We start from the raw sequence: 17,895 nt of genomic DNA, 5'->3' as shown, positions 1-17,895 counted from the left end.
CAGACAGAAACAGGCAATAAAATGACCTGACATGAACAGAGTGGGACCATACTCAAAACTTGAAACTGATTGGAGTCAGGGTTAGGGTCAGGGATTGAGAGAAACTTTTGGTTTCATGTCCTTGGACAGAGATCACACAAAATTTTGAAAGATTTTAAAAAGATGATGTCATCTCCACTAGATTAGGTTGCTCTGGCAGCTAATGTCAACAGCATGAACACCCCCACATCTGATTGGACTGTTAATAATGTATTTGTTATGCAAATGAGACATGACTTGATAAAAATCAAGATTGTGTCCAGTGGCACAGTCATGAAGAACACCATCAACACTGATGTAATTAGAGCCTGGTTCTGCTCGAGGTTTCTGCCTCCGAAAAGGAAGTTTTTCCTTGCCACTGTCGCCAAGTGCTTGCTCATGAGGGAGTTGTTGGGCTTCTGTAGACAAAGAGTTTGGTCTGTACCTGCTCTGTATGTAAAGTGTCTTGAGATAACTTTGGTTGTGATTTGGCGCTATATAAATAAAATTGAATTTAATTGCATTGAATGTGTGAACTGTCTTCAGCATTTAGGTATGAGAAAAACTGAATAACTGTATTTCAGATTTTTAGAGAGCTATGATTATAGTTTTGCATTCATGCTGGGCAAAACAGGTTAAGAATAAGCATTATTTTTTTGTTTTAAATATTGTTAATTTTAAATGGAAAACTGATTTGCAGGAACCCAGAAACATGGCACCAGAAGTCACTGCTGAGCACTCTTATGTTGGCTCACATCCCTGTTATGAAATACATAATGTTTCTCATATGAAGCCAAGCACACCTTCCACAGTATGTGTTTTGTTCCATGTTTTCTTTGGCTCATTGTCTGCTGTCACAATATGTGGAAACCTTCTTGTAATAATCTCCATCATTTACTTCAAACAGCTCCACACTCCTACAAACTCTCTCATCCTTTCCTTGGCAGTCGCTGACTTGCTTGTTGGGGTTGTAGCTTTTCCTTTCAGCATGGAGTTCTCTCTAAGTTCATGTGTGCTCTCTGAAAATGTGTTTTGCAAAGTACGAAACAACCTTGATATACCACTATGCACAGCTTCCATTCTGAATTTGTGTTGTATTTCTATTGACAGATATTATGCAGTGTGTCACCCTCTGACATATAGAACGAAGATAAATGTTCATGTTGTTATGATCATGATCGTGGTGAGCTGGAGTGTTTCTCTTTTACTTACAATTGGCCTTGTGATGGCAGGATTTCAACAAGATAAATGTGAAGAAGAGTGTTCTATTGATCTTCAATTTGCAATCATTTTGGGACTTCTTTGTATATTTTACCTCCCAGTGATTATAATGCTCTGTATCTACCTGAAGATTTTCCTTGTTGCACAGAGACAGGTACGCAGCATCCAGGGAACAAAGTCTGGAGCCACTGCCAGTAAGATGGAGAGAAAAGCCACTAAAACTCTGGCAACTGTTATGGGAGTGTTTCTGATGTGCTGGACTCCTTTCTTTTTTTATTTTTCCTTTCAGCTATTGAATCCTGTTTCATTTGCTGTGATTGAAAGTCTTAACTGGCTTGCACTGTTAAATTCCATGCTCAACCCATTTATTTATGCTTTCTTTTACAGCTGGTTCAGATCAGCTTTCAGATTGATCATATCTGGAAAAATATTTCAAGGTGATTTTTCCAACTCAAAGCTGCATTGATCTATTCTTTGGAGTGCAGATGAGTCAGTACTGATCAAATTTGGAATAATAGAGATTAACCATGTCATCAGTCTCTGCAGCCTGAATCTTTGCATCCTGTCTTGTATAATTTTATGATTTTTTTTTTTTGTTATGGAATAAAAACAACAAATTGAAGTTAAACACAGACTGAGGTTCAATATAATGAACTGTTCATGTGATCATGTAAATGGCTGATTCACACTATGTACAAATGCCCATGTATATTCTAATTGTGCATGTTCCAACTTTTTCTGGTGGTTTATGATGCCCACATTGAATAAAATATTCAATATAATACTGATTACTGTATCTCTGAGTTGATTGGAAATGTTTAATCCAGCACAATTTGAAGTGCATAGTAAAAAAAAAAACATATTTGTAATAAAATTTTAGTTAATTTAAACACAAGATACTTGTACTCAAAAAGAGGATTCATTCTCAGTGAAGAATCTTGGACCCCACTGGTCTTTGCCTCTATACATGCCAAAGAGCAGTGATTCCTAACACGTCTCTGGGGGTCATCAGGTGGATACCTCCCTTCAACAGTGTTTCGCCTACTTAGTCCCACTACACCTCCAGGAGGCTAGGCGGTGAACTCCGGCGTCCCAGAGTCACCCCCCTAGTGCCAATTCACACTGGTCCTACACAATCCAAACAGCACTGCCACGTTCAACTGACCCAGGCCTGTTTAGGAGATGCTCCAGTTAGTGGCCAGTACCGATGCTACCATTTAGCTAATGCTAATGCTAACCACTAAGAAGAAAAGAAGAAGACACTACAAGATTCAAGATTCTTTATTGTCATTGAGCATGACATGTCAATGACATTGGCCACATTAACCTAGGATACAAGCCAAACTGCAAGCACCACAACCTCAGTTTTCCTGGGAGCCCTGATTTATCTATTCTCTCCAGCCCTTCTGCAACATCCTTTCTAAATTGCACAACCTGTTCAACATCGTTCAGGTCCACATTATTCCACCGTCCTAGACTCGACTGATTTCTCCCTAATTGTTGGGATTTCCTCACCATCTATAGCAAACTTCCTATCACTTACTTTCCCTCTGTATATTGAAATACTCCTTGACTTACTAGGCTTAATCTTCATACTAGCCCACTTGAGATTCTGATTGACTTTATCTAACAACCTCCTTGTACATGGCACTGTTGAAGTTAGCAGTGTCATATCATCCATATAAGCCCTAATTGGTGGAAGACGCATTCCATTCTGCCGTCTCTCCCCACCTACGACCCACTTGGAAGCCCTAATAATTATCTCCATAGCCATTGTGAAAGCTAGCGGGGAAACTGTACATCCTGCCATAATACCAACCTCCAATCTTTGCCAGCCTGTTGTGAGCTCTGCGATACTTGCACACAGTCTGATGTCTTGGAAATATGCTTTCACCAAGTTAAGTCAAAGTCAAAGTCAAAGTCAGCTTTATTGTCAATTCTGCAGTATGTACAGGACAAACAGAGAATTGAAATTGCGTTACTCTTCAACCCTTTGTGACAGGACATATATTAGAAAAGAGATAAATAAAAACTGTACAATCTAAATAAAAGGGGGCGGGGGCAGCAGGGTGTATTTCAGTGTCCAGCCAGGGAGTGTGTGTGTGTGTGTGTGTGTGTGTGTGTGTGTGTGTGTGTGTGGGGGGGAAGTTATAGTCCAGGTTGAGTGTTTGTGTGGAGGAGGGGGAGGGCAGGGAGAGAGTTCAGCATCCTGACAGCCTGGTGGACGAAGCTGGCCCGCAGACTCTGCAGTCTCCTCCCTGATGGCAGCAGGCTGAAGAGGCTGTGTGGCGGGTGGGTGGGGTCTCTCGCAATGCAGAGGGCTTTGCGAGTGAGGCGGGAGGTGTAGAGGTCGTGGAGGGAGGGGAGAGAAGCACCGACGATCTTCTCAGCTGCTCTCACGATGCGCTGGCGGTTCTTCCTGCAGGACGTGGAACAGGCGCCATACCACACGGTGATGCTGCTGGTCAGGACGCTCTCGATGGTGCCTCTGTAGAAGGTGTGCATGATGGGGGCCGGGGCTCTAGCTTTCCTCAGTTTGCGGAGGAAGTAGAGGCGCTGGTTCGCTTTCTTGGCCAGCGATGTGGTGTTGGTGGTCCAGGAGAAGTCCTCAGTGACGTGCACACCCAGGAATTTGGTGCTGCTTACCCTCTCCACCGTAGCACCATTGATGGTAAGGGGGGCATACTGGGGGCGTCTTCTCCTGAAGTCCACAACAATCTCCTTCGTCTTCTCCACATTCAGAGAGAGATTGTTGTGTTCACACCACGAGGCCAGGCGGCTCACAAACAGGCACGACAGCACCTGTTCGCCGGGAGGGGATGGGGATTTTTGTGCAGGTGTGCTGTTGTGTGCTTCGAAGCGAGCAAAGAAGTCATTCAGCTCATTTAGCAGGGGGGTGGAGCTGTCACAGGTCTGCGGTGGGGGTTTGTAGTCCGTGATGGTCTGTATCCCTCGCCACAGGCTCTGCGTATCCCTGCTGTCGCTGAAGCGATGAGCTATCCTCCTGGAGTACACCTTCTTGGCCTCTCTGATGCCGCGTGACAGGTTGGCTCTGGCTGTCCTCAGGCCCTCCTCGTCTCCTTCTCTAAAGGCCGTGTTACGGGCCTTCAGCAGCCTGTGGACCTCTCCTGTCAGCCACGGCTTTTGATTGGCCCGGACAGTGATGGTCTTTGTTACTGTTACATCATCGATGCATTTGGTGATGTAAGCAGTGACGACAACAACTATCTCCAGCACTTTAAAGTAGTCAAAGGAACTCCAAATAAGGCTATGCCGCACTGACCCAAATGCATTAGCCAGATCTAAAAATACAACATTCAAGTCTCTTTTCTCCCTCTTAGCTGTCTGAATCTGATGCCATATCATGATAGTATGCTCTAAGCATCCTGCAAATCCTGGTATCCCTGCTTTTTGCACTGGCGAATCAATCATACCATTCCTTTCTAAGTAATTAGCCAGCCTCTGTGCTACGATACTAAAGAAAATCTTTCCCTCAACATTTAGGAGAGAAATCATCCGAAACTGGCTAAGGTCCGATGACTCCTTCTCCTCAGGGATGAAAATACCCCCTGCCCTGCGCCATGCTCTTAGAATACTTTGTTTCTCCCAAACTATTCTCAGGTATCTCCATAGTGTCCTTAAGATGCCAGGTGCACTCTTATAGACATGGTAGGGGACTCCATTAGGCCCTGGGGCCGTAGAAGCCTTTGCACGCCTAACCACCTCCACAACTTCTCTCCATCTAGGTGGGCTCACATCCATCTCCTGCTCCACTTCCCCTAATGGTGGCATGTCAGGTGGAAGACCTATGTTCCTATTCTCTGAATCTGAATACGTCGACTTCAAATACTGTTCAATCTCTGATTTCGTTGCCTTAAGTTGCCCTCCTTTTTCTTGATTAAACAAGCCCTTCACAAAATTAAAGGGGTTCCTAAAAAATGCTGACCTTGCACGTTCCTTCTTCTTTCTCTTCTCCCTAAGGTGTTCTGCCCTTCTGAGTACTGCTACCCTGCTTCTCAGTTCCTCCTGCAACACATTAATTCCCTCCCTTTCTTCTTCTGACGCCTTCCTCCACTGCTTTCTTAACTGCCTCCTTTCCTTTACTAACTTCTCTATTTCTCTTTGCTGTCTAGACTTGCCAACCTGCACCCTCTCGCCTTTCCTTTTGACAAGCACCCCAAATCTCTCTAGGCCATAGGAGTAGATCACATCTCCAATTTTATCCAATTTCTCCACTACATCTCCTCTAAGCTTGCTTAGTATGACTGATAAATCTCCATTAACTGCCTCCCACTCTTTACTATCATTTGCCCTCGGCCACCTAACTCTAGCTTTCTGCTCCATGCTTCTCTCCTTGGCTGGCCTGTTGACCTCAACACCAACTGCATCCCCTCTCTGTACCTCCTCCTCCCCAGGGATAGTGTGACTGATATCCTGTGAACTGTGGTTTTCTACCTGTCGCTGGACTTCATCCGACTGATTTGACTGACTTCTCAAGAAATACTGGTCGATGCGTTCTAAGGCCTCGGATTGATGTTATTTTCTGCCAGCCACATGGGCAAACTTGAAGCTTCTTATCCTCTGCTGCACAACTTTTACTCTCCTTAGTTGCCTTCACTGTCACCTCAGTACTGCTACCTCTGGGTCCGTGCCCCCATCCCTCACTTAGTCATGTATCCAAGGCATAGTCATATCTGTTATCCTGTTCATTACCATGCAATCCACCTGTGAGTCATCTTCCACCCCTGCTCTCGCTGACTCTTGGGGTATTTTCCTTATATTGGTTGTAGCTAAGTCTGGTTGTAGCAAGGCTAAGTCTTGCCACTGCTGCCATGGGTTGCTAGCCCATACCAGCACCTGTGGGGTCTTTTCCCTCCTGTCAGCTGTCTTTCCAAGCAGTCACATGGTCTTTCCCTTGTTGTCAGCTGCTCTATTCACAACAGTCACTAGCGAAGCTAGTTGTGAGTTCATTTAAACACAAGATACTTGTGCTCAAAAAGAGGATTCATTCTCAGTGAAGAACCTTGGACCCCTAATCTGCCTCTATACATGCCAAAGAGCAGTGATTCCTATCACACTGCTCCTACACAATTCAAACAGCACTGCCACATTCAACCGACCCAGGCCTGTTTAGGAGATGCTCCAGGTAGTGGCCAGTACCGATGCTACCATTTAGCTAATGCTAATGCTAACCACTAAGAAGAACAGAAGAAGACAATACAGTTCCGATGCAATCATTTAGCTTATGCCAATGCTAAATGCAAAACCGCTACCTGCTAAGAGGAACAGAAGAAGACAATACAGCTAGATTCACCTATACTGTTAATGTTAACTGCTAGATGCCAATACTAACTGCCAAGATACTATCATACGACCACCGCTTTAGCTATTGTTAGCTGCTACAATGCTAGCACAGGCTTAGATGCCACATGTAACTGCCAATTGCCGCACTACCATCTACCATCATCTACCCCTGCCTCTCACCAACTGCACCAATAAAAGCGGGGTGGGAATACAAACCCTGGTTGGGGTAGGGGGAGAAAAAGTAAAGCGGTAGAGTTAAAGATGAAAGTAGGGATTGCATAGGGGGGATTATCATGAATGTTGCTGCAGGACCATCACTGCAACTGACCAATTCCGCCTGGGGAGCAGGTCAAGGTGGGTGAACGAGTCAGGTGAAGGACTTTCACCATAGAGACTGGGGTTTGTGCCCCATGTGAAACTTTTTTTTTTTTTGTTTATTGTTGACTTATTATTATTTCAAGACTTGGTTCAGTTATTATTTTCAGTTTCTTCCCTCCGTTTTAATACAGAAAAAGTCAGACGATATTTGCCATATAAGGTTTTTTAATTCATTTTTAATCAAAATCACAATCTTTCCCTAATCTTAACCAAATGCATGTGACCAACTGGCATCGTTTAACCAACAGGCTAGGTGTCCAACACTATACACTAAAAGCTCAAAGTCCATTGACAGCTGTCTAACTTCACTATTATTCTTCTGTTGTGTGAGTACAGTGTGTGCACAGAGACATAACTGAATGATGTAAATGAAGAATTCCCCAAACTATGAGGAGGGTTATTCTTACATTTCTTGTTTGTTTCTTGTTCCTCATTAAATTGGACTCTGTGGGTGTATTATGTCATTATTCAGATCATTAAGTGGCCATGAATTTGTTTTGTTTTCTTAGTTCTGTTATTACTAGAAAACATTAAGGCCCCAGGTTGAGGAGGTGTGATGAAGCAGTCAAGAAGTGTGTGTGTGTTTGTGACAAAGGCAGCCCGGGGACCAATAACCACAACATCCATTCACACCTCTAATTGAAGGCTGTTGCATTACATCTAATTGGAGGCATAATTATGATGACATAAGCAGGAATTCGGATGAACGTGCATTAAACTTTTGATTTAAAAAAACATGCTACCCACACCAAGAAGAATAAACATACAGTGATAAAATTATAGAAGGCAAACAAAGTGTAAAGTCGTGAATTATAAACACTGCTACAGTTTAAAATAAAACAAACAAGAAATCAGAATGAAAAGAGATGATTGTGAAAACTGTCTGAAGTTCTGTTCTGGACAGCTATGTTAAGCTATTTAACCGATGTTATCCACAGTAGCTTCTCATGCCTGCTGGAGGTGGAAATAATGACTCTTTTTGCTTCTATTATTCGGTTCGATTCATAGTTGCTGACAATGAACTTCCTTCGTTTTTCCTGACCCTGCTGGCATCATCATGCACACACACCTCAGTATGCACATCAATAAACAACCAGCACTCTTTCTGACTGTCTTCAGTTTAGTAGAAAAGTATTTTGCTAGTTCAGTGTTTTGGTCAATTAATAAAAAAAAATGAAATGTCCTCCAAAGAACAGGATCAGTTATTTCAACAATTGTCCCAAAACAAATTTCCACAGCGAAGGAGCTAGACATCCTTAGAGCAACAAAGAATGTAGCCCTGCCAGAACAATGGATTTAATTTGAGGACGAGGCCTATTCAAGGAACATTTCTATGGCTTTTGCTTCAGTAAGCTTTCAACCAGGAAGTAACAGACTGTGTACAATGGCTGAGTTGTCAACACTGCTTTCAGTCAGCACTGAGGGGATCTGAAATACAAGAAACAACTGATTCTGACAGTAGCACAGATGATTCAGATGGTCAGATCTGCCTGAGGATTTGATCTTACAGCTTAGTTCATACTCTAAAGCAGGAGCTCTCAAGCTTATTATTCAAAGGTCTGCATTTGATTTTTATTCAAGGTCAGAGGTCTGGAACGATTGACGATAGCAAAATAGCATTTGATCAGTTAATTAATGTCACATCTCTTGTGATTGGGACAGCATGAAAGGAAGCGAGACAAGGCTCAGACAGTTAGTCCATATTTGTCTCTGACTGACTTGCACAACTACATTTACACTAACTGTAGAAACTGTGTACTCAAGAACATGGGACACCTTCTATATCTGCGACTGAGGAGCTGATAGCAAAGGTGTAACTTTAATGTGTGAACTCAGCAGCAACAATAGACAACAATCTCTCCAGCAGTTACCATTGCAGTGTCAACAGTGTCACCAATGAGGAAATAATCCACACATATTTTGACTTTCAGTGTGAACAGACTAAAAATCATGGAAAATCCATAATGATACCTCCTCCAAAGAGGCAGTCAGTGCTCAATTCAAAACCTGCACTTACAACCAATGAAAGAGTCTCTGTGTCAACAGAAAACTCCACTTTGTGATTCCAGGAAGCAAATAGATAATCAATTTGAGACTTAATACAACATTTGGCCAACAAAGATAAACCCAAGTGACACCTCTTGCTTCTAAAAGATAAGCTTTAAGTCAAGTTTAACTTTTATAAGACACATTATTCCTCTAATATACAATTTATTTTGGTTACTCTACTTCCTAATTGAAATTATTTGCTTTTATCAGTACCTGTGGCAGTCATGTTTTCATTCGTATTGAAGTGAACTAATGTCATGTTCTACAGATGCCTGTTTGAACTTCAGTTTTCCATAAAGTGTGTGTGTCCACAAAAAAAATCAGTCCAGTAAATAAGTGCGATGAGTAAAACACTGAACAGAAGCGAAAAGGACACAATGACCTCATCAGCTTTTTTTTCTTCAAGAGATTTTTTAGTTAGTAGACCCACAGGGTTTTTATTTTTTAATCCCTTCTTAAGATTCAGGTCACCTTATTGGACTTACATAGTAACAAGCTTACATAGTAAGATAAATCTGATCAAACAGAAGCATTTCTTAACAAATCACTATTAAAGCTTCCATTAATTATATTAGCCACCCAATATGGTGGTTTGTAAGAATGTAGGAACACACAACCAAAGCCAAGGATCTACCAAGGATCCCATTGCCACGCCTTCCTCTACGGAAGGCGTGGCAATGGGATTGAGGAGATCCTCAAAGTATTCTTTCCACCGCCCAACAATATCCCCAGTCGAAGTTCAACAGCTCCCCACCACCACTGTAAACAGTATTGGCGGGGTACTGTTTACCCCTTCTGAGGCGCCGGACGGTTTGCCAGAAAATCCTTGTGGCCGACCGATAATCCTCCTCCATGGCCTCCCCAAACTTTTCCCATGCCCGAGTTTTTGCTTCCGGAACTGCCCGGGCCACAGCACGCTTGGCCTACCGGTACCCGTCAGCTGCCTCAGGAGTCCCACAAACCAACCACGCTCGATAGGACTCTTTTTTCAGCTTGACAGCATCCCTTACTTCCGGTGTCCACCACTGGGTTCGGGGATTGCCTCCACGACAGGCACCAGAGACCTCACCACCACAGCTCCGAACAGCTGCGTCAACAAGGGAGGTGGAGAACATGGTCCATTCGGACTCAATGTCTCCAACCTCCCTCGGGATCTGGTCAAAGCTCTCCCGGAGGTGCGAGTTGAAAACCCCTCTGACAGTGGGTTCCGCCAGACGTTCCCAATAGTCCCTCCCCCCTGGAAAGATCCGCTTACAACCTGGTGCACCTCCTGCCTTTGTAGCTGCCAGCTGTCACTCACACAGTGAAAAGGCAGAAAGGACTGTTGCAGCCGTGGGGGAAGTATTATTGATGTTCATAGAGACACGGAGTCTCACGCACTGTATAATGTATAAAGTTTGTGTGTGGAGAATGCCAGACCACCACCCCCAACACACACACACACACACACGCACACCCCTGTTCAGTCCTGCAATGCCTTTGTCTGAAGTGGCTGTGTACTGCCCGACCCCCACCTAAATCCGCTTGCCACAACATTCAGCTCACAGCTATCCTGTACACCCAACGCATTTCTGTTACAATACCCTAATGCCCCAACCACAACCTCCAGCACACAGGCCCCCGGCCCCAATCTGTCCCTCAGAACAAACAATTTGAGGAATGATGGATCGAGGCAAGAAAGGCTGCAAGTCCAGATGTCATTCGCTCAAGGCTCCTTAAGTCCTGCGCAGACCAGTTGTGTGGGATAGTTGATAGTTGAGCCATTGGAGGAATCCCGTTTCACCAGCATGGCCTTTTTAAAATTATTAATCCCATTTAACAATCCGCCCCTGCATGGCCCTCATCTTATCCTTCCAATCCATAGCACTACTCACATTAAAGGAAACATAATCCATAAAAGAGCTCAACTTCTTTACCTCCTCCAAGCAAGAAATTATGTCTGCTGGGTCTATTTCTGTCCAGTTTGTACTGTCATGCTTGTCCAAAGAGGGTGTTTCAAAACTGGTTCGAACCAAAAGGCTAATGCGAATGGTGAGGCAGGCAAAGGTCAAATCAAAATACAGTTAATAAAAAAAATGCAAACAAATCCAGACAGGAACAGGCAACTAGAAAATTCCCTCTGGGAAATTTTGAAAGGGACACGGGGGGCTACTGCCGGGGGAACCATCTCTGTCAACATACACATGATCATCTTTCACTGAGCAATGATTGAGGAGCTGTAATCACATTAAGTCTTCTGTGTGTGTGTGTGTGTATCTCTGCGATACACCAGTTACCTGTATGTGCGTGCATGTGTGTGTGTGTATGTGTGTGTGTGTGTGATAGCATAAAATTACCTTTGTTGTGTGTGGGGGGAGGAATGTGCACACTGGTGTGTGTGTGTGTATCTATAACTGTGTGTGTGTGTGTGTGTATCTATAACACACACAGCGTTGCCTCGAGCCACTAATAATAATAAGAAGAAACGTGCAGGATAACAATAGTGACTCTGTGCGTTGACCTGTGTCTCTAATAAAATTACCTGACATGAACAGAGTGGGGCCATACTCAAAACTTGAAACTGATTGGAGTGGGGGTTAGGGTCAGGGATTGAAAGAAGCCTTTGGTTTCATGTCCTTGGACAGAGATCACACTGCCTCCTAAAAGGAAGTTTTTCCTCACCTCTGTCGCCAAGTGCTTGCTCATGAGGGAGTTGTTGGGCTTCTGCAGACAAAGAGTTTGGTCTGTACCTGCTCTATATGTAAAGTGCCTTGAGATAACTTTGCTTGTGATTTGGCACTATATCAATTAAATTGAATTAAATTGAATTGAATGTGTGAACTGTCTTCAGCATTTAGGTATGAGAAAAACTGAAAACCTGTTTTTCAGATTTTTAGAGAAATATGATTATAGTTTTGCATTCATGCTGGGCAAAACAGGTTAAAATGAGCATTATTTTTTTTTGCTTTAAATATTGTTAATGTTTAATGGAAAACTGATTTGTGGGAACTCCAGAAACATGGCACCAGAAGGCACTGCTGAGCACTCTTATGTTGGCTCACATCCCTGTTATGAAATACATAATGTTTCTCATATGAAGACAAGCACACCTTCCACAGTATGTGTTTTATTGTATGTTTTCCTCGGCTCATTGTCTGTTGTCACTATGTGGAAACCTTCTTGTAATAATCTCCATCATTTACTTCAAACAGCTCCACACTCCTACAAACTCTCTCATCCTTTCCTTGGCAGTAGCTGACCTGCTTGTTGGGGTTGTAGTTTTTCCTTTCAGCATGGAATTCTCTGTTAGCTCATGTGTGCTCTCTGACCATGTGTTTTGCGAAGTACGAAATAACCTTGATGTACCACTGTGCATAGCTTCCATTTTAAATTTGTGTTGTATTTCTATTGACAGATATTATGCAGTGTGTCACCCTCTGACATATAGCACGAAGATAAATGTCCATGTTATTATGATCATGATCCTGGTGAGCTGGAGTGTTTCTCTTTTACTTGCAATTGGTCTCGAGATGGCAGGATTTCGAGATAAATGTCAAGAGGAGTGTTCTATTGATCTTCAACTTGCAGTCATGTTGACTCTTCTTTGTTCATTTTACCTCCCAGTGATTTTAATGCTCTGTATCTAACTGAAGATTTTCCTTGTTGCACAGAGACAGGTACGCAGCATCCAGAGCACAAAGTCTGGAGCCACTGCCAGTAAGATGGAGAGAAAAGCCACTAAAACTCTGGCAACTGTTATGGGAGTGTTTCTGATGTGCTGGACTCCTTTCTGTCTCTGTTTTTCCTTTCAGCTTTTGAAACATGTGTCAGTGTCATTTACTGTGATTGAAAGTCTCAACTGGCTTGCACTGTTAAATTCCATGTTCAACCCATTTATTTATGCTTTCTTTTACAGCTGGTTCAGATCAGCTTTCAGATTGATCATATTTGGAAAAATATTTCAAGGTGATTTTTCCAACTCAAAGCTGCATTGATCTATTCTTTGGAGTGCAGATGAGTCAGTACTGATCACATGTCATTAGTCTCTGCCGTCTGAACCTTTGCATCATTTCTTGTATAATTTTATGATTCTTTTTTATTATGGTATAAAAACAACAAATTAAAGTTAAACACAGACTGAGGTTCAATATAATGAACTGTTCATGCGATCATGTAAATGGCTGATTCACACTATGTACAAATGCACATGTATATTCTAATTGTGCATGTTCCAACTTTTCCTGGTGGTTTATGATGCCCACATTGAATAAAATATTCAATATAATACTGATTACTGTACCTCTGAGTTGATTGGAAATGTTTAATCTAGCACACTTATAAATGCATCATAAAAAAACATATTTATAACAAAATTAGATGTACTGAATGACATTAGTGGGTGAATTTTACAAAACATCATTGAACACTTGCAGGATGAGGACATTTCCCCCAGCAGGAATGATCCTGACACTGGCCTCAAACTGTCTGCTCCTGCTGAAAGCTGGATTGTAATAGTATGTAATTGTAGCGTCCATTCTGAACAGTTCTGTGTCATTCATAGTTATTCTTGTTCTATGTAGAGATGTTGATCTGCACGTCTTGAATGCCTTCATTATATGGTTCTGTAATTGGAACAAGTCTTGAAAAAGGTCTGAGACAAGCAAGAAGAAGAAAATGATTTATCACCACAAACACTACTTTAGTGCTGCACACAGAACCTAAATGTTAGGCCATCACATTCAGTGTCATCTTTTCTGTACTGATGTGCTTAAATGCATTCAGCCCAAACCTCTCTTTGACTTAAAGGAATGTAAATCTATGAGAGGAAGTGGAGGCATGGTCAACTTGGATTTAAAATATTTGGGTTCAATGCAGCAGGTGGCTGAGATCCATGGGCCATGGGTGTGCTGGTGGGGTCCGACTCAGATACATCATAACCCTTTGGATTGAAAACGTTACACTAGGGTTAAAACTAAAGCTAAAACGGGGCAGGGCAAGACAGAACCAAAACCGTGAGCACTCGGCCCCTGTCGACATCAGTGGCAGACAGGACTTAGTCTGTACGTGTCTACGACAGCCAATTGTTATTGTCAACATGTTAGAAAGAAGATAATAAGAAAGATTATAAAATAAAATTAAGATACAAGGATAAAATAAACCAACATACAGTAAAAATATTCGTAAATGCAATAAAAACATACCAGAAGACAATATATATATTTTTTTATTAAACCTTTATTTTACCAGGAAAATTGGCCCATTAAGATTAAAAATCTCTTTTCCAAGGGCGTCCTGGCCAAGTGGCAGCACAAGTTACAAAGTGAAAAATTTCACTTCTGATATTGTCTCACAACTGTTACATTTTCTGTAAGAAGAACCTTGTATCAGATGAGTTCATGGGGGAAAGCAAGTTAATTGTGAAAGAGATGTATATGATGTGACATTAATATGTTTTAGTTAATAGTAAAAGTATGAATTTGAACATGTGGGAAATGTGTTTTGGTCACAGTATTGGCAGAATAAAATGATGCTTCCAGCGGCACACAGATAATTGTGTCTGTTCCTTACTGCTCCACAGTTATTTAGGGTTGTGAAGCAACAACGCTGCTGCAACAACGCTAGCACTAGCATTCCGGCTGAAAACAAACCGTGCTAGGCAAACCGGTACAAGTTAGGAGTCAAACTTTATGTGGTGGTCTCCTCAACTTAATGTCACACAAGCCCAGTGATTAAAGCCAGTAAAAACACAAAAACAGAGGTAAAATGTAAAAAAGAGAGTCTCATTCACGCAGTCTGAGGAGTGGCTACAAGCAGGGCTGCTAGGTTTTCTCAGCTTAATCCTTAAAAACAAGCTGTTCGACGATTAAAACCAACCATCCAGTTAAAAGTGACAGTTTTAAACAACAGCGATCTAAAAAGGCATAATGTAAAAATATTTCTTAAAACTGGATAAAAAGTCAGCTAATGACAGCCTTTCTTGTGCGGAACCACAACGATGACCGGAAGCAATCAAGCAGATTTTCCCTCCAAAACCGTTGACTCCTTGAACTCGGTTGTATCACACAGAAATCCGGTGTGAGTGTGTGGCTCTGGTCTTTTAACTGATGAAGTGCAGCCAACTGGCTTGATCACAATTCCAGAGTCCAGAGTCACAGTCCATCTGGTGCATCCATCGGCGCTCCTTTGAAGTCAGATGGTGATGGGGCTATTACGTCACTTCCTGTGTGGTTTAATGGCAGGCTGGTTCTCGTAGTCAGCAGAGGAAAACAGTGGACACAGTTGAAAGGGCCCAGGCTTATCCTTAGGTGTTATAATGTGTCTCCTGTAGCAACTCATCTCAGTGGAAAGACAAGGTGAAGCAGGGAGCGATGATTGTCATGTCCTTGATGACATCATGGCCATGTTGTAGGGATTCCCTTGAGTCCAATGTCCAAATGGAAGGCCTGACGGGGTTTTGCAGGTTTTTCTTTGTTCCCTGTCCTGAGGATTTTACTCAGGCTTTAGATTGTACATGTCGGCATATCTTTGTTCATCTATGTGGTGACGTTCCACAGTCTGTTACCACAGAAGCAGTTAAGAGTACTTTTCCAGGTGTTTATACATCTGTTTACGGACAGAATTCGTCAACGCAATAGAGTGTGTAATTGGGATAAAAATGAAGGCCGATTTTGATGATTGGTGTGCTCCAAGCAAGCGCGCTGGAAATCAGGATCTGGTCATGAGGAAGTAGGGAAGGGGGTATTTGCCCCCATACTGGATGCCCCTGACACATTTATTTTAACTTGCAGGTGGCTGTAAGCAAATTTCAATCATTCCTGTCCACGCTAATGTATTAGGTAAAACTAGAGGCTGGATATTAAGACTATTACACCATCTGCAGTTTTCCCTCCCTTTTGTCCTATTGTGCCTTTGTGTTTCCCATCCCCTCTGTCTCCTGTCTGTCGGTCGTGTGTGTGTCTAATTGCAGGTCCTGGACCTGGCAGGTCTGGTCCTGCCTCCCCCTTTCCTGAGCACACCTGACACCACCCAGTGTTTGGAATCTCAGTTCCACTATGATGAACAGACAATTTGACAGATCTACTAAGTATTTTTGCTACTGGTGCCTTGTCTACATCGTCAGTCTATGTCATGAGTAATCTGGAACTGGACTCCCTGCCTGTTCACTTTCTGTCGACTCGTCACCTTCAGTGTGTGGTTCTCCTCAACTCGTCTGTTGCGCATTCTTAGAACCTTCATTAAATCATTGCCTTTTTCACATGCTCCTGCCTCTGTGTCTGAATTGGGTCTGCTTACTCCTAGTGACTAAAATGTAACAAGACCAGCCCAATACCAAGTCGGTATGTATGGTGCAGTGAAACACACGACAAGGGAGAAGTGAGTTTAAGAGGTCAACTCTGTCAGCTCTATTCAATATGCCCAGCCAACGTGGCATGATCAACTTTTTGCCTATATTAATAAGGACATACATTATGCATGTGTTTTGCTGAATTACTTTCTAATTCTATAGACAGAATGTATAACGTATGTATAACAATGCAACCATTGTTAGTTTTTATCATATTTAGTGAACCTCATCCTGTTTAGCTGACAAAAAGTCTGGCCATTTTAGTTTTCGTCAAAGTAAACCATAACTAAAATCCATATTCTAAAAAGGTTGGGACGCTGTGTAAAACATAAATAAAGACAGAATGCAATCATTTGCAAACAAAGTGTGTCTAGTGACAGTAGTTTTGCAAAGTGTTCCTGAGCCCATGTAGTAACATCCTTTATGCAATCATGTGTTCACAAAGTGGTGAACCTCAGTTGTTACCAATGAACCTGTTTGCCTGTGGAATGATCCAAACAGGTGTTTTTGGAGCGTTCCACAACTTTCCCAGTCTTTTGTTGCTCCTGTCCCAACTTGTTTGAAATGTGTTCCTGCATCAAATTCGGAACAAGCAGATATGTACAAACTTGGGAATTGACATTAAAATTGACATTGGAACACTTTCTAACAGTATTGAACCTGGTCTTTGAAATGTTGTGACTGAAATACTATGCAGGTCATCACATTTCTTAATTGAAAATAAATCACCGGACATGGCTGTAGGAGGACTGATGGGATTATCAGGAGTAAAAAGATATATGTATTGTATGGAATGGAAAGCAGTTCGTGAACATCTTATGTTTTGTATGATGACATTGAAATTAGTACCTTCCTGCGACATGTTTCGTAACCATGAAAAGCTTGTCCACCAGTTATTTTTGCAAGGGAAACACTCAAATATTACAGGATAAGAAACCAACAAGCACATTTTAAACTGTAATACTACTACTCTACCTTTACATGTGGCACGATGGTGGCATTTAACTGTGTGTAGTCATTGTTTGGGTCATTACAATGACAGTTGGATCATCAAGATCATCAATATTTGTTCAGACACATAAAACTGCATAAGAAATATAAGTTATCATGCCAAAGTTTCCAAAAATACCAAATATTTCAGTCAGCATTATATGGAAAGATTAGAAAAATAATTGCAGAAGACAAACAAAATTATTATATCTGGCATGATGGTGAAGGTAAAAACTTTGATGTAAGCATCTTGAAGGAAGATCATTAATATGGGATGTGGTTAAACAATGTGGAAAGGCCACAACATCACATTGTGAGACAGGTGTGTTAACATGATTTCATTATGATATCATTATGATATCATATATATGATTTTCATTATGTTACTCTATGACTCTCACAGCCAGTCTTTCAAATGCCTGCCTGAGGAGTGACTTTAAATTAACTCTTCATTTACACTAAATACATACTGTCAAATTCTGCAAGAACGTGTTGCAATATCATGTGTTTCGTGCATGGTGTGTAAATCTGTTGCACAAATCCCAGATATTCACAAGAAGATACTCTGAAATCACATGAAGAGTTGACCAAATGCATTGTGACACTTTCCA

The 17,895-nt window shown here is 42.0% G+C and overlaps 1 protein-coding gene and 1 pseudogene across 1 annotated transcript; both read left to right on the top strand.

Annotated features, from left to right (window-relative positions):
- Positions 1-805: 805 nt before the first annotated feature.
- LOC121622379 (trace amine-associated receptor 1-like) lies at positions 806-1,705 on the top strand. The gene has a single exon (XM_041959339.1). It carries the CDS (start codon positions 806-808, stop codon positions 1,703-1,705), a length of 900 nt encoding a protein of 299 aa, XP_041815273.1.
- Positions 1,706-12,539: 10,834 nt separating this feature from the next.
- On the top strand, positions 12,540-15,969 carry LOC121622378 (annotated as a pseudogene).
- Positions 15,970-17,895: the final 1,926 nt, after the last annotated feature.

This window comes from Chelmon rostratus, chromosome 18 (genome assembly GCF_017976325.1).
Source record: "Chelmon rostratus isolate fCheRos1 chromosome 18, fCheRos1.pri, whole genome shotgun sequence".
NCBI lineage: Eukaryota > Metazoa > Chordata > Actinopteri > Chaetodontiformes > Chaetodontidae > Chelmon > Chelmon rostratus.
The sequence above is the reverse complement of the archived record's forward strand: the minus strand, read 5'-3'. Positions and strand labels throughout refer to the sequence as shown.